At 32.4% G+C, this 23,700-nt stretch overlaps 3 protein-coding genes across 7 annotated transcripts; 1 reads left to right on the top strand and 2 right to left on the bottom strand.

The window, feature by feature from the left end:
• The first annotated feature begins 466 nt into the window (after nt 1-466).
• On the top strand, nt 467-3,791 carry LOC120116133. 2 transcript variants are annotated; one of them, XM_039136684.1, is made up of 6 exons: nt 467-555; nt 867-1,260; nt 1,923-2,233; nt 2,325-2,390; nt 2,709-3,127; nt 3,494-3,791. In XM_039136684.1, exons 2-6 carry the CDS (start codon nt 929-931, stop codon nt 3,749-3,751), a joined length of 1,386 nt encoding a protein of 461 aa, XP_038992615.1. In that variant the 5' UTR covers nt 467-555; nt 867-928; the 3' UTR covers nt 3,752-3,791. The 2 variants fall into 2 exon arrangements, with proteins under 2 accessions (XP_038992615.1, XP_038992616.1); XM_039136685.1 differs by having other exon boundaries at nt 467-700; nt 873-1,260.
• Nucleotides 3,792-5,151: 1,360 nt separating this feature from the next.
• Nucleotides 5,152-8,431, bottom strand: LOC120116131. 4 transcript variants are annotated; one of them, XM_039136679.1, is made up of 4 exons: nt 8,290-8,431; nt 6,982-7,245; nt 6,807-6,908; nt 5,152-6,039 (listed from the first exon to the last, which is right to left on the bottom strand). In XM_039136679.1, the coding sequence occupies exons 2-4, from the start codon at nt 7,163-7,165 to the stop codon at nt 5,303-5,305; spliced, it is 1,023 nt and encodes a 340-aa protein (XP_038992610.1). In that variant the 5' UTR covers nt 7,166-7,245; nt 8,290-8,431; the 3' UTR covers nt 5,152-5,302. The 4 variants fall into 4 exon arrangements, with proteins under 4 accessions (XP_038992610.1, XP_038992612.1, XP_038992613.1 ...); XM_039136681.1 differs by having other exon boundaries at nt 6,982-7,215; XM_039136682.1 differs by having other exon boundaries at nt 6,982-7,195.
• A 12,403-nt stretch (nt 8,432-20,834) lies between these two features.
• Nucleotides 20,835-21,663, bottom strand: LOC120116130 (protein CDI-like). The gene has a single exon (XM_039136678.1). It carries the CDS (start codon nt 21,599-21,601, stop codon nt 20,837-20,839), a length of 765 nt encoding a protein of 254 aa, XP_038992609.1. The 5' UTR covers nt 21,602-21,663; the 3' UTR covers nt 20,835-20,836.
• Between the last annotated feature and the right edge of the window lie 2,037 nt (nt 21,664-23,700).

Genomic DNA, 23,700 nt, shown 5'->3' with positions numbered 1-23,700 from the left:
AAGGGTTTATTTGATAATTTAGAAAATTGAGTGTTGAAAAAATCAAGTGTTGAATTTAAATTATACATTTATTTAGTATTTTACTAAAAAATGAGTATGATGATATTATTTGATAAATATACATTTAAAAATATAAGATAATTAAAAGAAATAAAAATAAAATAAAAGTATTAAAACTATTGTTCTTTAAATGATAGGCATATACTTTTTCATTGAAAGATTCTAATAAATAATTTTAATTTTAAATTATTAAATACACTTAAATTATTAATTGTCAATTAATTGAACAAACCTTCCCTAAGTACTATATAAAAAAATTGAGAATTTTTCAATCTAAATATAGAAACTATATCAATTTAAAATTTAAAAAAATCCTAAAAGAAAATATAGGAATTAAATCTAAAATAAAGGGAATTATATATTAGAAGATGGTTTTCTAAAATTTCCAGTAAAAAAAAAGTTCTCAACTCTCTCCCCATATCCCCGCCGCCAAACAAGCTCTGACCGAAGCCATCCTTCCCTTGCCTCCCAAGTTTCCGACACACCAGGGAATTATTATTTTTGAATCTCTAAACTTTACCTTCAAGATTGGTTTCTTCTACTTCACTCTTCAGATTCTGAGTTATTTTCTGTCACACTGCTGTTGCTGTGAATTTTGATCACACCGCTGTTTGAAACCCTGTGTTGTGTCTTTTTCTTCGTGAGTTTGTTCTAAATCTTGAATCTTTTTACAGTCTTGATCAATGGGATGGGTTTCTTTTTGAAAAAGATTAAACGCTTGAATGATTAAAAAAGAGAGAGTAGATTTTGGCTGTGGGTATAGTTGATGGGATTAGTGGTATGATTTTATTTGTTGTTTTGAATTTTAACAGGGTTTAGGTGACTGATTTGACTGGGAATGGAGGTTTAAGTTTTGGGGTGTTTTTATATGGGTCCTGATTTGTATCTGATTGAGAAAACCACTTCGAAAGTGGTTTCGACTAATAATAAAGAGAGCGTGGCTCAAAATCAAGAAAACAAGGGGATGCAAGGAAACATTGGTATGGAGGTTGATCTTATTGAATGCATCAATTCTGGCGAGTCTGAGATGATTGATGTTGTTGAATGCCAGGATGCTACTGAGTGTTCGAGTTCTTTCGGTGGCACGATATCAGGGGATGAGAATGGTTTGATTGTGAATGACGAAGTCGAATCACCTCTTTCGGTCCCGGGGTTGTTTGGATCGTTTTCTGATGGCTGGAGTGAACCTTTTCAGATGGGGTAATCTTTATTGTTTCATGTTTTTTCATAATGCAATAGTCTTGAAGTGCAAATAAGAAACTTGCCATTGCAAGCTATTTGTGTTCAACTCGAGAAAAACTTGAATTCGGGTTGCACTGCCGAGCTCAAGCTAGTAAGCTGGCTGAATTTGAGTATCTTAATGCTTGACTTGAGTAGTGCCTGAGTTTAATCAGGTTTCTTTCATTCTCAATCAGGATTTGAAAATCTCTATTCTAACTCGAATTGGAATATTAACAATTGAGTTTGCAGTTGATTATGGGAATCAACAGTATTCTTTTTAATATGTAAATGAGCTTAATCAAGCAAGCTTGAGCAGTTCAGTTTTTATCTTAAATCAAAATTGAAGGGAGTTTTGAACCTTAAATTACAAGCAACCTGAGCTTCTTTTAACTTGCATTTGGTTTCGCTTGGTTACAACTTGAGCAGTATCGATATTGAAAAGTTTTTATTCTGTGCTTTTGAGAATATCAACATATCTGGATTATCGACTATCATATTTGATGCACTAGTATAAATTTTACTTCAGTTTAGTAGGCAAAGTAATTACAAACAAATAGAATTTACATGATCATGTTTCACTCTTGTGACGTGCGTATTTTTTCTAGATGTCGGATAATTAGTTTCTCTTTTAAATTCTTCAGGAAGAGAAGGTTAACAGATCACTGGAGGAAGTTTATACATCCTCTAATGTGGCGCTGTAAATGGTTAGAAATTAAATTTCGTGAATTGAAGTCTCAGGGACTCAAGTACGAGAGAGAGCTTGCAAAATATGATCAAAGCAAGCGGTTTGAGTTTGAAAAGTTTGCCTCTGAAGGCTTTGATGCAAAGTTGTGTGCATTTTGTTCAAAAGCTCCAAGAAAGGAAGTAATGAAGAGGAAGAAAAGAAAACGAGTAGAAGATACTGCAGATGTGGCATCATATATGTCGCATCATGATATCTTCTCGTATTATGGTATGTCGCTTGTGATTATTGTTTATACAATGCATATTATTCAAAATAAAGAAAAAAAGAACTCTAAATAAGTTTTTCCTTTGCCAAATAGAAAATAAGAAGTCTGTTGTTGCTGCTCCTGCTGCTTTTCTTTCCGTCGATGATTGGGGTGTTTTAGGTAAGAAGAATTATTTGTTTCCAAAATGAATGAGGATATGAATAATAAACATTATATGCCATTGTGTTTCTTTGTCTTGTCTGGAATATAATCAAGTTTAGCTTATTTAACCCGATGAGGTCTAACTTTTTCAACTGCAGATGGCTGTGAAATTGGAGTTATTATGTGTTTAGTTTCGAAGTTGATGTTGGTGGAACTTTTGAAGTTCCGAATCGTTCTTTGATTTTTTTGATGAAATGAAAAATGATTTTTGCACTTTTCTATTCAGTGTGTTTGTTTCTGTAGATAATGAAACGATCCATCTCGTGATTTATACAGATAATAAAACGGTCAATGGCTATGATGATGATGAATTCAATGATGGATCTCCATTTGAATCTAGAGATGGTGATAACTTGACAGAACATATCCTTCAGAAGACTGAATTGCTACGGTCGAGAATTCGGGCACTAAAGACTCGAATGGACAAGGTGGTTAATGAAACTCAAAAGTTATCATCTATCAACATTTTAAGTTCGCTTGTACCTTCTGATGCATTGAACAATCCTGAAAGTCATTGTGCCGAGAAAGATTACAAAAATAGTTTGCAATGTACCACATCCCAGCATGCAACTGAGAGTGTTATGTGGGATAACATTATGCCTGAAAGTTCCCTTTTAGATCATGGAGATGTGTCCCCTGTACCTGATTTGATCAGGAGCATGAGTCAGCGTATGCTCGCCATATCATCGGAAAATGTGAGTTTTTTTTTAACATAATTTCGCTGCATTTTATTATTGTTTTCCTCTTCTTTAATAAACTGCAGTTATGTAAATCCTCTCCTTTGCCTGCATAATCTACTAGAATTGTAGCAGAGATAACAACGGCTTTACTTGTGGTGTCGGTGTTTTCAACTTCTACATATTAGACAGTAACTCAAGTCTAACTAACATAAATATTGATCTGTCCCGTGCAAGCCGCCTTTCCGTTTATCTTGCGCATGATGAACCTTTTTCTCTCATGGTGTAATCCGATAGCGATTACACAGTGGGTTAACCATCTGATATGCTTTTCGTCCGGTGTTTCTTCCATGATGGAACTGATCTATGGTTATATCTGCATAGATTGAGTCTGAAATTCTAATACCCAACGAAGCAGCCAAGGAGGAGTTACTCAGTTTCGGTAGTGCTATAAGCCAGCGGGTAGAGAAATCGAAGGCAGTTGCTCTCGTCCATACTCCTGGAGACAACTTGCAGATGAACACCTCTCTCGAACAAAATGCACAGCCACATTTTTTCAAGTCGGAACAAGCTGATAATGGAAGGACTAGTGGGGTTAAAAGATCGGACCTTGGTCGGTGGAGCCGTAGATCCTCAGGTTAAAATGGATTAAGTTGAATTTCACTAATATCGGGATTTCAGACGGATGAAATTGCATTGGAGAGGAGGTTAAGTTTTTTTTTTTCTTTTCTTTCTGTTTTGATGATGATAATACATGTAAATGCCATTGCCAAGCGTGTATTCTGCTCTTTTTCATCAACCTATTATAGATATAATATACACATCATACATGTTCAGTTTCTATATGAATATTCATCGGGTTTATTTCGAGTTTGGTCATTTCATGTTTGATTTGGATAGATTCAGGTTGTCGACCTTTTATAATAAAATCGGATTAGATGGCATTTAGTTTTGATATTTTCTTTAATATTTTGAATAAAATTTTGAAATAATAAATTAATTCATTATTATTAAATTAATAAAAAATAATATAATAATACATTTAAATTTTTATAATTTGATTTTATTTTTATAATAAAATTATACAGTTATCTTCATCACCCACATTCCCTCCACATTTGTATAATAAAGTATTTCCTTTTTTACATTAGATGGTAGTATCATCTAGACTAACATATTAACACATTTAGTCTTCTTTTTTACTTCTAAAAGATGAACATTCTACCGCCACTATCTATTCTTCATTACCCTTATCCCTCCTCCACAAGCTTTTGATGAAGTTGTCCTCTTTTTGCATTAAATTAAAGCAACTTATTCAAACATGCAATAAGGTTTTGCATTAAAAAAATGCAGAATCATAAATATAGAAAGCCAAGAAAGAAATTCATCATATTAACAAATAAAAGAATAAAATCAAAATGATAATGAAGATAAATAAAAAAAAAAAGGAAAATTAAATAAATAAATCAAATATATTATTATATTAAGTATTATATTATCATTAGATTTCTAGTAACAATGAACGAATTTGTTATTTTTTAAAATGTTTATATAGGTGAATTCGGATATCTAGTAGCCAAGAAAGAAATGATATGTAAGGATTCGAGCCGCTAATGTTATTTAAGAAATCTAGTGTTTCATCCCACTAGATCAACTGATAGTTAATAATACAACATATTTATTAAAAATTAACGCCGATATAGCATCTCATAAAGTAGAATGAATTCCATTCAACATGAATTTTTACTGAAGTTACAAATTTTCACTCAGTTGCATTGCCCTATATTTTCATTTTCAACTCAATATGTTCAAAGAAAAATATAATAAATATAGTGAAGGTATTGTTGTTGTTGGATGTGGATTTGAACGTGCTTAATCTCATTAATTAATGGTGATGGGTTTGGGAGATTTATTTATTGTTTAAGAATTACGTCTCAAAAAGAAAAATAAAATATGCATCACCAAGCTTCTTTGCATTTGTAAAACAGACTAAGAACAAGAGAAAAAAGGGTCCCAAAACTTGGTTTCTAATTTCTATAAAAATAAGACATAAGCAAAGAACATATCAATCATCTAACACTAAACTTAAAAGACAATGATAGCGGGAAAGAATGGTAAAAGAGAGGCATTTTTTCCAATTTCAAATTAAAGAAAGAAAACAAGTAAGAATGCACAAAATGTTAAAAACATTACTTACAAAATATTGGGGAGCTGCTCATCCAATCTCTGCTGCAACTCCTTGACCTTCATGGAAAGTTCCATTTTTTGCTCCTTGTAACTCTGCACCAAGTATTGCTTTCCTTCTATTACCTCCTTCAACTCTCCCACTTCTCTCCTCAGCATTTCGATTTGCTCCCCGTCTCCTCTTCCCTTCTCAGGAAACTCCAAGTTGGTTTTGATGTCGAGAAACCCGTTTTCATGGCCATTTCTTTTGTCAGATGGCAGAGCTGTAACTGTTGAAGTCTGCTTGTTCGTGCTGACATGTCCCATGCAATGATCCGTAGTTGCCTTCCTCAGCCTTTGGATTTCCCGCTCAGAGTAGAACAAGTCTCTGTTTGCAACATCCAGCTGTGATTGTAAATGACTCGAGTGTGCCACTTGAGCATTCAATGAATTCTGAAGCTCCGTAATCTGATCCTGCATCTCCAGAATCATATCATCCCTTCTCTTCAACTGTTGTCTTAGTTTCTGTATCACTTCCCGCTTGCTATATATGTCGGAGCCTGATTCTGAGACACATGGTGAGTCGGAGCAATTAAAATGATGGAATGGCTTTGAAGGCAACTCAAGGGGATCGGAAGATGATGCCCACATAACACCATTATCCTTGTTGAACTCAGTGGTGGGAACTGTCACCAGAGGGAGAGTAACTTTAGATGGAGGCAGAAAGTGGCCGTTAGGCAGGTGCTTCCGCCCCATGCTTTCCGCTCCTGTTTTCAACCAAACTCGAATAAGAAACCAACATGTAGAAACAAATATAAAAGTTTCACATCAAAAATAACAAAGCATTAAAGTGCTATGTTGCTCCTTTTGTTTTTGCAAAGTACCTATATCCATCATATTTTCAGACATAGGTATAGTCATATAACTTTCCAAGGATCTACCAACTAGGCAACTACATGGAAAAACATTAAAACAGAGAACACATCCGTGTTGAACACATTCTTGTATCCGACACAAAGCAATATATGACTAGCCGAAGTAAGAACTAAGAACGGCCATAACTTGTCTCCAATTGAGAACTCCAAAAGGACCTTGTCTCCCAATATGAAGAGCAATACGGCAAAGGCCCAAGGAAAATATAAATGCCACAACCAAAATTTCAGAACTATGATGAATGATAGCTCTCCCCATTTTTCTTAATTACCAGTGTCAGTCACAAATTGACACTTCAAAGCTCAAAAAGATATGATAAAAACCCTGTAAAAACAAAATCTGCCAATTATTGAAACTGGAAGGTAAGTGATTCAGGACAGGATGGTATTTTGTAAAAGGTTCTTTCCTAAAGGAAACCGAGGCTTTGTTTCTTCTCTTTCAAGCCAATACGTTACTATTTACACTGAAAAAGTGGATTGGGAAGATAGTACTGGGATTTTTTACAAGTCTTTCTTCACTTCTGTCATCCTGCTCCAAATATTCTAACTAAAGAATAGAGAGGTGAAAGCTAATGCAATTGCTCATAATAGCTGTTTCAAACCTGAAATGCAGTTGAAACACTCATCATCTTCTTGTGTAAATGAATACATGTTTGAGTGTAAACGGCAACCTGAAGAACTCCTCTGGTCAGAAGTTCCAGTCCCTATAACAAGATTTAAATTCAGAAGTAGGTATGTATGCAGTAGAAATAATTGGAGAAACGGATACTACTTTACCTTTCGATCTAGTAGAAGAATTATGATGTTGCTTGGTGTCAAGTGCTTGCTTGAGCTTGTAACCAAAGCGGATCGATAAGGTACTCAGCAAGGCACCACCAGCAATAAGAATCCAATTTGGCCCCTCTCCCTGAAAACTTTTTGACCTCGGACCCCTAGATGCCTGGCCACCTCTTGTATTCATTTTAAGAGCAAAGGGTCAGAGGGGAAATCTCTGAATCATCCAAAGATGACCTATAGTTAGAGTGTTCCAAACTGCAATTACTATCCATTTAAAAAAAATTAGATGAAATGATATCAAGAAACCTGTAAGTTCAACAAAGGCCACTATCTTCACAAGAAACAAAAGGGTCTCGTGAATTGAAAGTGAAATAAACCACTAATGTAAAAATGCTTAAATTGCATGACTCTAAAATTTGATTCAATTTGACATTCAAATAAAGAATCAATATCCATCCTTCAATCATTCCCCAGACTTTCTCTAGACATTATACATTTTTTACAGATTGACAGCTTAGTGAAGACTAGAATAGTGTTTAGGCTCTTGAAGGTAAGTTAATGTCACTGGAAGTGGAGTCAATGATAAAATATTCGAAGTTAAAATCAAAAACATGTTTTTAATAAGATAGCCATGATATTCTCCCCCATGCTATACTTTATGACCCAAGCAGATTAACATGCAAGTAAGCTGTTCAACTTTAATATCATCCATGGTTAGTTAGTGTGTTAAAAGGGAAATATAAACATGTTGTGTCAACATCCCATCAAAAATAAACACACAAAAACTCAAAGAGCAACTTCAAGTTCCATGATTGCAAATTGGTTATCAGATCAATAATAAATCTAAGTGGTGTTGATGACCAATCATAACGAAAGTAAACATATGCAATTAACAACACTTATTAGATATTATCGTCAGCTAAATCAATTATATGTAATTTTTCTTAAACCAATTTATCTGTTACAAAGCATTCATCAAACAACTTGGAAAGAATCAGCTAAATCAATTAACATTGGTCGAATACTAACTCAAAGCAGAAATAACAGTTCAATCTTCTAAAAAGGGCCATTCGACTACACGAGCTTCGATTTAAATCGCCAAATTAAGTCGATATCGCTATGAGCGTACAAACTCCATGTCGTAATATCAGAAACGTTATAAAATTACAAGTTATCCATTTTTGAACCTTGGTCCTTCTTCTCTTCTCTTAGATATTACTTCAAGCAAAAAGTTTCGGAATACTAAAAAACCTTACGCAGAGTAATCGGAAACAGCAGAAAAACATGAGCGAAAAAAAAGAAGCAAACCTCATTCAAAGAGAAAAATAGGGTTTTCTTCTACCGGGATTTATCCTGAAACACTGTCACGGCGTCGTTTTGGAGAAGTGATTCCCTCTATCACTGTTCGCCTCCCTCGCTCTCTTGAAGTGAGCAAGAAGAGAGGGCTCTATTCAAGTGGCGGCTTTCGGCTAATGAGTGGTTTTCTTTAATTTTTTATTAAAAATTATTTTTTAATAAAAAATTATAAAATCATGGAGAGTTTTGCATGTGTTTTTTCCGAAAAATCATCAGTTATCGATATATTTATCGATCTAACACCGGTCAGATTATATTTTTTGATCTAACACCCGTAGCAGTAAAGCGCGCCCCTTGAACCGCGTTATATGCTGATTTGGCGCCACGTGAAGTATAGCGCGCCTCCTGTACCGCGTTATACACTGACTGGGTTACACGTGGGGTATAGCGCGCCCCCTGCTCTGCGCTATACGTCACGTAGGGGTATAGCGTGGATCAGGGGCCGTGCTATACGCCGTACCAAAATTATATTTAACGCAGTCTCTAGTACGCGCTATATAATAATTACATATATTGCGGTGCAGGTATCGCACCTTATATATTTATAAATACACTCCTCCGGTTCTCACAACTCCTCGCATCTCTCCCCTCAACTTATAAATTAATACAACAATTCCGTCAACGAGTAATAATTCTGGCAATCTTCTCATATTTGATTTAGAAGTTCGTGCGATTTTTCGTTATAAGGTAATTTTGTTATAATTTTTTAATTATACTTATTATTTATTATCATTGTTTGAAAAAATATTATACTAATTGTTTTCAATTAATTTTTATGTTTTTAAAATTGAAAAGCGGGAGCATACGTCGAAATAGTTTTGTGGTACATGTAATAATATAAAATTATATTATTTAAATTATTTACGTTGATGTGTAAAAAAAAAATTTATGTTATATTTTCGTTCATATATAATTTATTTAATCAGGTTTGTTTCAGTTTTTTTTTTTGCAGATATAATATTGTTGCACTTTTAAACTCAAAGAATGGCGCGACTTTCAGCTATTGTTTATTATGATGGTGAAATTCGAGAAGATGAAACTGGCGATGTTTTCGTATCAAATGAGCGTGTTAAAATATCATTCAAGAGAAACATAACTCTTGAGGAGCTGATAACGAAGATTTCGAGGAAGATTCATGTTGGAAGTAGTAGAAGAATGTCGCCGTTGCAGTACATATTTCCAACATCATTGTTGTCATTAACTTATACAGCGTTCGAACTTTCGAACAATGATGATGTTTAAATAATGGTTGAAGCTCAAAGTAATTATTCAGACGCCGCTATTGAGATGTATGCACATTTTGTTCGGGGTTAATCTTTAAGCTCACACTATGGGCTGGCTGAACAAGTTGATCAAGTTGACAGCCCGACTACAGTAATGTGTAATGATTTTAATGCCATAATGGGGAGACATTCATCCGCAACTCCTTACGATATGTACCGAGGTGGGTCCACAAAGGATCCGTATGGCAACACCGCGTCCAGTTCAAGGGGAAGGCATTCATCTGCAAATTTCTTTGACCATATGGAGATATCATCGACGCAACCATATGTGAAGTTTCCATTTGACACTATGGCTTCAAGCTCCAGGGGGAGGCATTCGACTGCGAGCTTTTTCGATCTCAATGTCGATATGCCTTCTAGTTCAAGGGGAAGGCGTGCAAGTAGTAGGTTCTTCCACTTCTATTGTCATCAAGTAACAATTGATGAGGAAATGATGTATTTGTTTATCAAATAATAATTCTTGTATTTTAATTTGCATTTACTTCAAGTTAATGTCATTCGATAATCGTTGATGAAGATTAAAAAAATGAACACAATCATTAAATTTTATCAAACTAATAACAATTTGATATTTAAATACAACAAACTTACAATAAGAATTAAATGGTAAATGATAACCAAATTACAATAACTGATATTAAATGGTAATAAACAAAATTAACTGAAATATATTAAAAAAATACAACAAATTTAACAAAATAAAGTAAGTATTAAATGAGAAATAATAAAAAATTACAATTAAACAAAATAAAGTAAATACAAATATAATAAAAAAAATATCGATGCCTGCGTCGCGAATGTGTTCCGCAGGGCGGTGGCTATCGGTCTCGAGGAGGATTTCTTTGTATCACTGGTTCTGACTCCTCGCTGTCATCATCATCATCATTTTCGTCCTGAGCAAGTACATTAGGTTGATGAGGAGCTAATGACGATGAAGCACCTCCATAGAATAAGGACCCTGGAGATGTATGACTGACTATCCCACCGGCCTGCGAAAACTGGGAAAACTCAGACATCGCTGAGTGTGAAAACTGTACATGAGGTGTCTGTGCTGTGGCCATGGGTGATGAGGCTGAACCTGCCAAATATCTAGCATATGAACCCCAAGTCGGATCTACAAACATAGACCCATAATAGCCTCTATGAGGGGTCATCTGTGACGGTGGCGGTGGCGGAGTCATAAAATCAGGTGAAGGCGGCGGCGGCGGCATCTGGCAATGGAAAGGCCATGGCGGCATCATATATGGCTGCGGTGGCTGCTGGGAAGGTCATGCTGGTGCAGCTGAGGATGAACCGGAAGCACCTGTTCTCCATCCACGAGTCAGTGGACGATGGTGCTGTGTCGGTGAACGTCTCTGTCGACGTCGTGGAAAGGTCTACCCTCGTATATCCTTGGGAAGTAGAAACGATTTCATGTTACTGTTGAACCACTCATAATAATCCTCATCACACATCAATAAGTCAGTAAAAATGGGCTCTCTACGTGGAAGGCGCCGATGTCGATCCTCCCACAAAACGACTCACTCATAATGCCTCACCAGCCAATCTGTATCTGTCTTGCCGTGTCTATCTAAGCTATGCAACTCGTCCATATTGTGAGGTGCTTCCAGAATTTGTTGAAAACAACCAAACTGCCGGAGCACGCGATCAGTGGAGTGCCACTCGACAGTCACATAACAGATCAGAGGGACCATCGCCATCCAAACATCTGATGGACTCCTCAACTCAGGTGGGATCACCTCCCTGACATCATCAGTAGAATATGACACTCATTCAAACTAAAACAAATAATATATAATTTTTATCAAAATAATATTCTAATTATATAACTATAATCTAAAATTGATTTTTAAACATTAAAATTCATACATGTGTGCCAGCCTTCTGATCGATTAGCACCCTGATTTTTTCTAAATCATTAGGTAGCTCCTGATGATTTCTCCTATCAGTAGACCACCTATTCAAGGAAAAAAAATTGTTATACGTTGTATAAAATTATTAATATACAAAATCAGTTTTATAATTACCTCAGAAGTAGTGGAAATACGAATGGGTTCTTCACAACGGGACATAAAAAGGGCAATCGATACCATGCCCAAGACTACAGTAGCAGGAGACATCCGCCGATAGCATTACGCCTGTAGTCAGTGGCTCCACACATCTCCCTGTACAGTAAAGCCAACACTGCCGAGCCCCAACTGAATGATCCAGCGAGACGAAAGTCGCTAAGATGTCGCAACCACATGCAGTGAACTAGGTTGCACGATTTGTCCGGCATCAGCAACCCTCCTATCAGCTGCAGTATGCATGCCCGTGCATACATCTTAACCTCATCCTCAGAGGCGTCTGCGCTCAACTCCTGAAAATTGGCATCTAACAAATTTAACAGTATCCTACCTCCGATAAAATTTTCCGGGACACGTCCTAGACTATCCCGACACAAAGTAGTCCAAGAACTGGAAGCTATCCCCGATATCACATCTCCATCCACCGGAAGCCCCAGGTGCATAGAAACATCCTCAAGCGTGATCGTGCTCTCTCCGCACGGAAGATGGAATATGTGGGTCTCCGGCCTCCACCGCTCTACTAAGGCAGAAATAAGGTCTGGCTCTATCTTACAGTGACCCTGATATCTACCTATATAACCGAATCCAGCCTCTACTAAATACGGCAAGACACGGCTGGGTATCACTAACTTAAGATTCCTAATAAAAGGATCTAATACACGGTCCTTCTCCTAAAAATAAATAATTACAAAAATTAATTTTTAATCTAATAATTATGTATTAAATAAATCAACTAATTATTACTAATAATTTAAATTAAATAAAAACGTTAAAATGTTACCGTATCAACAAAGTGTCGAGATATTTAATTCTTAATCTAATAATCATGCATTAAATAAATCAACTAATTATTACTAATAATTTAAATTAAATTAAAACGTTAAAATGTTACCGTATCAGCAAAGTGTAGAGATATATGATTTCCATCCGAGCGAAGTAGATTGTCTTCCATTATATATCTGCAAAAGAATTATATTAGTAAAATATTAAATAAAGTAAAATACTTAAATAAATTAAATACGTAATATTAAAAATATTATAAAATATACCTTAAAAAGAGAGAGTATTTGAGAGAAATTTAAAGAATTTGAGAGAATTTGGTGTGATAAAAGTGATTGAGGATGGGGTATTTATAGGGAGGATTGGGATATGGATGGGCGGGTATTTAGGGGTATAGCTCCCCCCCTGCACCGTGCTATACCCCACGTGTCATATACCCAGGTATAGCGCGGATCAAGGGGCGCGCTATACCCACGTGGCGTCAAATCAGCGTATAGTGCGGTTCAGGGGGCGCACTTTACTGCTACGGGTATTAGATCGGGAAATATAATCTGACCAGGTGTTAGATCGGTAAATATACCGATCACCGATGATTTATTAGGAAAAACATCATTTTTGCAATGTCAGCATGAAATGTTTTGCATTTTGCCTCAATTTTTCCGTTTATTTCTCTTCAGGGTAGTTATACGGAACAATCTAATAATTTAGGATTAAAATATGGCAGAAACAGATGCTATCAAAATATATACAAAAATAGATAAGTATACAATGTATGTTGCATACCATAACACATCACTAAAGTAATGTATATGTCGCATACCATAACACACTACTAAAATAATGTATTGAAACACACGATAAGTAAATTTGTCTTTATTGTATAAATTTCAAAAATAAATAGAATTTGTTTAAAATTAATATTTATTAAAATTTAATTATAATTTTTATTAAAAATAAGAATTAATTTAAGTAAATTAATTTGTTTAGAATTAGTATTTTTAAGTTATATAAGTTAGAACCGGTCATTAGCATCAGTCCCCGTCAGCAACCACTTTAACTCGTCGGAAATCAACTGATCTTGTTATTTTTAATAAAAAATGAATAAATTACACGTTTAATATCTAAACTATTTCTTTTATTTTATTTTTGTACCTCAACTTTCAATTTTTTAAAACTATGCCAAACGTTTACTTTTTATTTTATTTTAGTACCCCACTGTTAAAAAGTTAATAGCACATTTGACGTGATATTTTTTATTTGGGTAAACTACACAGTTCATCAGTCAACTGTCATCTCACTCCTATTTTGATCACTAAAGTTTAAATTTTTGAATTGAATCATTAAACTTGTGAATTACTTATATTTTGATCTTCTCTAATGACGTAGACTATATATTATTTTTTTATTATGACATGATAAATTAATTAATATTTAATATCAAATAAGATTTAAAATAAAAATAAAATTTTATAATTTTAATCCAACCTTTATTATCCAAACCTCAATCATTAATCCAAACTCCAACCCCACCGATATCACCCTCCAACCACCACATAAGAATCCCTTGAAAAATCGTTTGCGAACCAGAAACAAATGAACACAGAGAAACAAATTTAAGTGTCAAGAATACTACAAACACCATTACCTTCAGAAAGACAAGTCAAAATAATGTAAAAATTACTCAATACCCATAATCGAAACAACAAAAAACTCATAATTGTTTATATAAAAACAAAAACAACAACAATAAAAGGGAAAGCGCATGAAGTGGAAGAGATGGAAGTTGCGATCCATGCTTCCTCATTTCCTCTTAAAATGTTACAATTTTAGAACAAGTAAAACTAAAATAAAGAAGAGATAAAGAGTATGAAACAAAAACAAAACAAAAACTCTAGGTTTTTGTTTATACTTATTTTCTTGCATTTTCCAGACAAAATAAAGATAACACATTTCACTATATCAGAAACCAAACAAAAGCAGCATTACTCCCTTTTTTACTTTCACGGGCCTAATCATAAAATCAAAATGAAAAGAATAAAAAAGAACAAGAATAAGAACATGATGAAGATAGAGGTATGGACTGCAAGGTTATTTTTTTTCTATAGTTTGACTCAATCGTAGCACTACCTCATGCAAGGGAAAAGAAGGAAATGAAAGTAAAAACAAGGGCTAGTGTAACACCCCAACCCGTACCCGACCCGGATACGAGTCCGAGATGTCACCTTGACTTTTTAAAACAATGTTCTTCCAAAATAACCAAATATTTTAACTCATTTTAAGAAAATACGATGATATATTACTGAATTATGCTTCATTATAAAAATTTAAGGCAAAAACGTATTCATGAACAGTAAAATACGGTATGAACATTAATGAACAATACCATGAACAGTGCTACAGTGCATCGATGCATTGTTACAGTACTGCTACAATGCATCGATGTATTGCTACAATACTACTACAGTGACTTTTGTAAAACGTTAATAAAACTCGTAAAAATTTAATCGTTCATTGCTACACATTTACATTTACATAAATATGTTTAAAACATTACAAAACTTGATCAGAGCATAAATACTTAATTTACCAACTTTGTTTATATGCCAACCTATTTTCACATAATAAAACATACTATTTAATCTACTTCTGATCTGACTTTCAAGTGGAGTTATGTTGTTCTGCTAAACTTAGCTTTGATCTTTCTGCTTCTCAATACCTACGTGTAAATCGCTTACACGCTAAGTCATAGACTTAGTGAGACATATAAATATAATAATAATGCATTCCGTATAAATATTAACATGCAATATATCCATTCAGATATGTCAAATGCAATTCAATATAAACAATAATAATATGGTAACCTATAACTATAATAATGTACTTACCTTTGATAACCTTTTATAGGTAAATGTACATTTTTGAGAACTCAAGGTATTCGAGTACATTGAGGTTGTACACTATTGCTGTCACCACAGCTCGTATGGGGTCCCACTAAGGGCTATAAAATTTTGTCCCGAATGACCTATGTATTGTATTTATCCCGAAGGACCTATGTACTGTATTTATCCCTAAGGACCACTCCTTAAGAACCATATACATATTCCAATGGATCAAATATGTCTCAAAAGACCCTGTAAATGTTCCAAAGGATACATATACGTCCCGAAGGACCACGTAGAACCCTCGACTCTTGGCATGCAAACTATATCTATAGCTCTCATATTGTATACCGTGGGCATTATTATTATGTTTCATATATTCATGTATTCATGTCATTTCTCTTGTGATCACATAGCTCATATCATTTATCATATCACATATGCATTTGAATCTATTAACATATATCATTTATCAAATCATACAAACATATATACTTTATGCATGTATCATAGTAATTATCATGTATGCATGTTCATAACTATTGTACTATGAAAATCAACATAGGAATTAGACTTATCATAAGTCTTATTCCAGTGTATCATACTTATATTATGCACTCACCTATATCCCTTTATCTTTTCCTCGATCGATCTTACTTGTCACTTGTTCCGGAGCTTGTTTAGGCTCAATATCTACATAAATATTATTTTCAAGACAATTATAAGAAGCTTAAACCTTATAATTCAATACTAATAACTTAAGCTAATTTAATGAACCCAAAAATTCAGTTTTCCTTTAGGGGTGTACCGATGCACTATGGATGCATCGATACACAAATTAGGTTCGAAATTCCCATGCATCGATGCACCTTCAAAATTTATCTTAGTGCATCGATACACACTCATAGTGCATCGATACACCAGCCAGAATAGACTATTTCATCCAAAAATTCCATAATTTTTCATTAAATTTCCTCATATAAAAACTCCTTTTATACCACTAAACTCAACTACAACCATTTTAACTAACTTTTATCATTCCAATACCTTATTATCTCCCATATCTCATCCAAATTCTTAAAGCTAAGAATCATACCCAATTTTTCCATGTTATCCAAACTTAATTCTAACACTTATAACTTCTTATTCTCATAGATGACAAGTCAAATCCAACTTTCAATTCTTATTATAAGCTATATTTCAAGATTTCACGCAAGAACTCCAAATCTTTAATCTTTCCTAACTCCTTTATCTTTTGATTTTAAGATAACTTAAGCTTTCCTTAAGCTTAGTTATCATCTAATGATCAAAACCCAATCTTAAAATTAACAAATAATTAACTAAACCGAAAACTTACCTTTAATGGAGACCTACGGGGAGAAGAAGAAGGAGATGAAGGCAAGAAGATAAGCTCCAGATGTTCCTTTAACCCCCCATGCTTATCTCTTAAATAAGAGATAAATATCTTTTTTTCATGAAAAGACCACCTTAGCCTACAAACTTTTATTCCTCATAATTTAATCCAATACAAGAATTTATCACTTTAAAATTCTAAACTTTTAAAAAATTTTACTTTAATCACTAACTTTTGAACTTTTTATAATTTGGTCACTAACCCATAGTTTGGGATGTTACAGCTAGTCTATGTTTTGGGTATTCTTTGTTTCATGAAGATGAAGTTAAAGATGGGTTTAGATCGACGTTGAGGTTTGAAAATTTAGGATTTAGTTTAAGGATTTTGATTTTAAATTTTATTTTACATTAATAATAATAAATTTGTCATGTCATACTAAAAATAATAATAATAAATCCACTTTATCAAAGAGAGATAAAAATTCAAGTAATTTGAAAGTGTAATGATTAAATTGATTTTTTTTAAATTTTATTGACCAAAATATAAGTGAGAAGATAGTTGAGTGATGAATCATGTAATTTACCTAAATAAAAAATACCACGTCAACTGTGCCGTTAACTTTTTAACAGCGAGGTACTAAAATAAAATAAAATAAATAAATTTTATGTATGATTTTGAAAAAAAATGAAAGTCAAGGTACTAAATCGAAATAAAAGTGATAGTTTACCCTAAAAATTATAATTTAATTATAACTATAGTAAAATTATATTTAATTTTTAATAAATGATAAATTTTAAATAAATTCTTATACTTTTTAATATTTACATAATAAGAACAAATTTGTTTATGGTGTATTTCAGTACATCGTTTTAATGGTACATTACAGTATGTAATGTGCGCTATAGAATTTAACATATAAAAACATAATATTTTCATGGTAGATACGTCTCTCACTAGAAATTTTCTGTATAGATAAAGACTCGAACTTGAGATATTTTTAAGTAATATTAAGTTGTTGTTTTTTATTTTGATTAAGTTAAATGTGATTACAAAGTAGTATATGTTCAAAGTACTCTCAACCATTTGATAATTAATGTTTAATAATCCTTGCAGTCGTTGATACTCGAACTCATGATCTCTAGTAACAATAACAATTCATTTAACCACTGAAGTGAGTTGGATCGTGTTCATTCATTCATCATATTTTAAATCTAAAAGGATATGTTGATTTTCAAAAAAAAATTAACATTTGGTTTTTCTAAGAGGAAAAAAATAGAATAATAATGTCATGAACAAAGGTGTTGAGTGTATTAATACTAGCTGGACAAAAGATAAGTGTATTAACAGGAATCAAGAAGCATTTTGAACTTTAAAAATAGATAAAATAACCTTAGTGATCAAAAATGTCTTATAATATACGATTTTAACCAAATTTTTTTGGATTTACCAAAATGACCAACTAAATCGCAATGCGATCGATAATTCGCAACGCGAACTTCGACTATCGCAACGCGAACTTGGACATTCGCAATGCGATTTACATATTCGCATTGCGATAGTCCAAGTTCGCGTTGCGATAGTCCAAGTTCGCGTTGCGATTTTCTAAATTCGTTGCGATAGTCGAAGTTCGCGTTGCGATTTTCCAAATTCGTTGCGATAGTCGAAGTTCGCGTTGCGATTTATTCCAAATTCGTTGCGATAGTCGAAGTTCGCGTTGCGATAGTCGAAGTTCGCGTTGCGATTTTCCAAATTCATTAAAATCGCAACGCGAACTTCGACTATCGCAACGCGAACTTGGACTATCGCAATGCGAATATGTAAATCGCAATGCGATAGTCGAAGTTTGCGTTGCGAATCTGGAAACTGATTTGCGATACCGGAGATCGCGTTGTGAATTATCGATCGCATTGCGATTTAGTTGGTCATTTTGGTAAATCCAAAAAACGTTTGTTAAAATCGTATATTATAAGACATTTTTAGTTATTGAGGTTATTTTCTCTTAAAAATATATATATTCTAATGTCATTTTTCAATACGAATTATAAATTATAAATTTAATTTTTATTTTAATTAAAATTTAATTTTTAATCTTTATTTATTACATTATAAAGTGATTATTTTATGATTTTTATATTAATTATTAATAAATTATTTATGAGTGTAAACATTTTATATTTTATCATATTAATCATTTATAGATAAAATTGTTATATTAAATTCTATATGTTTTAATTGAAAATTATCTGAAAGATGTTTCATCATTACACATCTATTTTTGTATAAATATAATTTTATAATAATATAAATTAATATATTTTATTTATTATAATATTAAAATTTTAATTATATAAATTTTAATTTATAAAATTGTCTAAAATAATAATTTATATTTTTAAAAGCACATTTTAATAGTAATGTTAAATGGGATAGGACCCAATTACATAGTGTTAATTTTTTTTATACAGATTTAGAATCGTTGGATGAGTGAAAATAAACGTCTAAGATTAACAGTAAGAAATGTGAATATTCACTGAAAAAATAATTAGTTAATATTAGTCGTCTAACTTTATATAAAACTGAAAAAATTTACATTGTGTATTAGTCCATGTTAAATACTTCAATCTTAACTAAGCTTTTCAAAAATATTCTTCATACAATTTTTCACAATATCTTTCAAAAACCAACTTCTTATGGTACTTAATTGGTTACATTTTATCTAAGATAATATTTTTTAATAGTTAAAAGATGAGTATAAGGTAATATATATTTAATTTTTTTAATCTTTGATTACACGTATATAATTTACAGACGTGGTTGTTTGAATTTAAAATTTTTAAAAAATTCATTTATTTTATCACTGAGGTCATTCAATTAATATTTAAACTAAATTTTAGGCACATTTAAATTTATTTCTTCTATCGTTATTTTTTTGAGGGTTTGAATTCAAAAACTGCTTATACAAAGGTGTAAGCATTCAATACCAAATGATCGATAATTTTAACTTTTATTCTAGCATATGTATAAAATTTACATCACTAATTAATTAAGATAAAATCAGAGAAATCGAGAGAGCAACCAAAGGTAACTTTTATTATTATTATTATTATTCACCGGATGGGCCAAAATCTTCAAATATTTTCATCCTCAATTTGGATCACACAGAGTGACGTGGACCATTCCCAATCCTTAGGAGATTCCATTTCCAACTGTAGGGACGAATTTTGTGTGGACTAAGTCGACAATACATTGAACTGTCCACTCATAATACCTAAAATTTCAGGGTTGAATATATTTAGGGCGTATTTTTGTTGATTATAAATGATTTTTTTTTATTATAATGCGTATTTTTGTTGAGATTTTTTATTATTAAAAGTTATAAATGATATTTTAATTATAAGATGTTATTTTGTTGAGTTTCTTTATTATTAAAAGTTATAAAATGACAATCTGATTATTTATATGTTTCAAACTCGTCATTTTCGGTTAAAGAATTGACAATCGTGTAAGTTGGACGTTAACTTGCTGACTCGACTCGACTCAAAAAAAATTAAAGTTACCTTCGAGTTATAAAATAAAACTCCTCAACTTAAATAATTCAAAAATTCTTTGACTCGACTTGACTCAATTGAACACTCACACCTAAATAAAGTAGTACCTTATAGTCAAATGACCATTTCTATACTTTACCCAAAATTATATTCTTAATAAAATTTTGGCTTAATAAAAAATAGAGTATCTAAACTATACCATTTTTTCAATTAGGTGCTTAATTTTTTATCCGATCAATGTAGCTGTATAAAATTATAAACGTTATCATTTTAAATGCATTTTGTTATTATTTGTATTTTAAAATCATCATAGAAGTAGAGCTGACTGTCAAAATAAATTCTACAGCAGTTTTGGTTGTGTTGCAGCAGCATTTTGGAGTAATTTGTGATACTTGTGTTCCTAAGGTAAGTTCACAATATTAAGGATATAAAAGTATTCTCAACAGCAATAACAACACAGACAAATGAATAAAAAAAACACACACACACACACAAACAAATGATATGCGTTCAACGCTTGAATACAGCATGAATAACTAACAAGAAGAAGAAGAACAAAAACATCACTGCACTGCACCGATTTGGATTAACTTGCATTCAACTTCTTTTCTTCGATGTAGTCTTGCATCTCGTTGAGCCAAAGATCTGCAAACTCGCAATTCTTCCATGCATCAAACCATGGCCCTCCACGAGTATAATGTATAGCTTTAGGGAACGTTGTGGGCTCACTCTCGACCATCTTGTTATGCCCTTCCAGGAAATTCCAGACAAACGGGATGGACCCAATTTCATCATCTTCCACCCACTGGAACCTATGAAGAAAAGCACCGGTTTGATTGTTAACAACCTCCGGTGTCAGGCCCTTGTTCTTGGGATGGCCGCAGTTGTACAACACCATGGATGACCAATTCTTCCGAGGGTACATAGTCTGCACCGCACCGTCCATTTTCACCGTCTCTTTTGGGGAATAATCGTGATGAACGCACATGATGGCGTATTTATCATCAATCAACTCTGTTAACTCCTTTATGTCAGCTAAATAAAGGAAATCGCAATCGATGAACAGTGCCCAACCGTCGTAATTGGACAAGTAGGGGGTGAGGAAGCGCGAGAAGGAGAACTCGGTGCTCTCGAGATTGTTGCGTTCACGCCAGTAAAGGCCTTTCTCTCGTAGATCTGACTGAACCATAGGGGTGATCTCGAGGGGAATCGAAGAGCGTTTCAAGATTGAATGTCGGCACACCTCATAGGCAATGTCTTCACGCGTATCATAACCCACGAAAATTTTGAAGGGTTTGCGTAAATCGCCATTGTTAGTAGCTTGGTGAGCATTGCCATTAACCAAAGTCATTGTTAACACCAGCTGGTTTTCTAATATAAAGAAGATCTGCACACTTTTTAAAATTAGTAAAAGTAAGAAAACAATTAATACGTCGCTTCTAATCAATTCAACAAACAAACAAATACTTCATAAAGAAAACTCAAATCAAAACTTGGCAGAATTATCCATAATATCAAGAAAATGTGACACAATTAACGGGAAAATAACACGAGATCAGCTACAATATCCCATTAAAACCCAGAAAAACAAAGAGAACCCAGGAAACAAAACAAAAAGGAGGAAAACCATTACCTGAAAAAAATGAAGAAAACACAGGATCTCTAAATTCTTGAGAGTGAAGAAAGAGAAAGAAAAGATTACAGAGAAAAAGAATGCAATGAGTGATTCACTCTTGGAGACTACTTATAGATAGGGTGAGCGATAGATGAAGTAAAATCTAAAAAATTTCAGTCATTTGAGTTGTTAAATAATTCAAATAACTCAGACTTAAATTATATATATATATATATATATATATGTATCACACTGAATTGAGAGACTTGATAAAATTAAAAAATCAATCCATAAATTATTAAAAAATTTAATTTATTATTTGAGTTATTTAAGTTTTATTTTATAATTTGACTTGAATTTAATTTTTTAATCGAGTCAAATTTATAAAATTACGAATAAAATTAATTTGACTAAAATATTTTCGAATCAAATAAAATTAAAAAAACGATTTTCGAATGGAGTAAAATTTTATGATCTAAGTGGGAAGTGGGATAAAATAAAAGAAAAATGATCTCCAATTACTAGATTCCATGGAGATTTTTGTGTAGAGGGATGTAGGAGCGAGGACTTAGCGGTGAAAAGAAACCAATTAACGAGAGTGATTCGTTCTTTATGTGGACGGGCAGTGACATGATCCCACTGTACAACCGTGGAATCGCTTTCCTACGTGTTTTTTCTCAGTTGGTTATTTAATAATTTCACTGTATATTACACTAGTAGTCACCACCATATAACTTTTTTATTTTGGTCACTAAATTAAATTTTATTTTTTCCTTATGAAAAAAGATATCCTTTCCAAATTAATTTTCTTACATAAATTAATCTAATAATTGATAAATAACTTATGAATAAATTTAAATTTTTTTGGATCTTGTTAGATTGTGAAGAATAAAATAGACTACAGTTCTTTTTCAACTTGTTCTTCTTCCTCCTCACGTTGAAAGGGGGAGAAGAAATGAGAAGTTTCTCATTTCTTCTTTAATTTTAACTTTATTATTATTATTATTATTATTATTATTATTATTATTATTATTATCTATACCATTTAGATTACATGCCAATGAACATGTGATGGAGATTTCATTTAGACTACATTTCTATTTATTTTTATTAAAGTTTTAATATTTTTAAACTATTCAATTTAGTTCTTATTTAGAAATTGAGGCATTTCAAGTGTGTATAATTGTTTTGCATCAACTAAGTAATTACGATAAAGGATATAACTACTTTTCATATTAATTTTTATCGTATAATTTTCTTGATTGAATTTGTACAATATTGTAAAATTTTAAAGTTAATTAAATCATTGATTCGAGATAATTTTAATAAAAATTTAAAGTTCAAACATAAAATCTTCAACTGGCTTACAATAATTTTATATAAATATGATTTATCATCGATCAAAGAATCAAAATTTAATTTAATCGATTCAATCGATTGATCTAACTTAATTCCAAAATTAAATCATGAAAATTCTTAGGTGAATATAAACATTTTTTTACATATATATGATTTTTATAAAGAAGTTATATAATGATCAAATAGATTTGAGAGAAACAATTAAAAATTATAAATGTATTTTTTAATAGTTTGAAGTGATTATAAAGGTTATATTTGTTTAAAGTTTTTCTTAACTATAGATAACGTACGCACACTCTGTAGATGCACTTGCTCAAGTCCAAGATTTAACTACTAAACCGCTCGATGAGTTCAATATTATTTTAAAAAAAATAAAAATGTAATAAATATTTTATATTTATATTTATATTTGGTTTGGGCCCAATATGGAATCTTGTTGATAGCGGAAGTGTGGCTGTACTTCGGCTTTACTTAGC

The sequence above is a fragment of the Hibiscus syriacus genome, unplaced genomic scaffold (genome assembly GCF_006381635.1).
Source record: "Hibiscus syriacus cultivar Baekdansim isolate YM2019G1 unplaced genomic scaffold, ASM638163v2 tig00110283_pilon, whole genome shotgun sequence".
Classification (NCBI taxonomy): Eukaryota; Viridiplantae; Streptophyta; class Magnoliopsida; order Malvales; family Malvaceae; genus Hibiscus; species Hibiscus syriacus.
Note: the sequence above shows the minus strand (reverse complement) of the source record. Positions and strands in the feature narration are given on the sequence as shown.

What these genes read in the sequence shown, in the direction of transcription:
- LOC120116133 (XM_039136684.1), top strand. Translation starts at nt 929, where the DNA reads ATGGGTCCTGATTTGTATCTGATTGAGAAAACCACTTCGAAAGTGGTT. An exon ending in AGTGAACCTTTTCAGATGGG is followed by an intron (nt 1,261 to 1,922) that starts GTAATCTTTATT and finishes TAAATTCTTCAG; the next exon opens with GAAGAGAAGGTTAACAGATC. An exon ending in CGATGATTGGGGTGTTTTAG is followed by an intron (nt 2,391 to 2,708) that starts GTAAGAAGAATT and finishes TGATTTATACAG; the next exon opens with ATAATAAAACGGTCAATGGC.
- LOC120116131 (XM_039136679.1), bottom strand. Translation starts at nt 7,165, where the DNA reads ATGAATACAAGAGGTGGCCAGGCATCTAGGGGTCCGAGGTCAAAAAGT. An exon ending in TTCTTCTACTAGATCGAAAG is followed by an intron (nt 6,909 to 6,981) that starts GTAAAGTAGTAT and finishes ATCTTGTTATAG; the next exon opens with GGACTGGAACTTCTGACCAG. An exon ending in GTGTTTCAACTGCATTTCAG is followed by an intron (nt 6,040 to 6,806) that starts GTTTGAAACAGC and finishes GGTTGAAAACAG; the next exon opens with GAGCGGAAAGCATGGGGCGG.
- LOC120116130 (XM_039136678.1), bottom strand. Translation starts at nt 21,601, where the DNA reads ATGACTTTGGTTAATGGCAATGCTCACCAAGCTACTAACAATGGCGAT.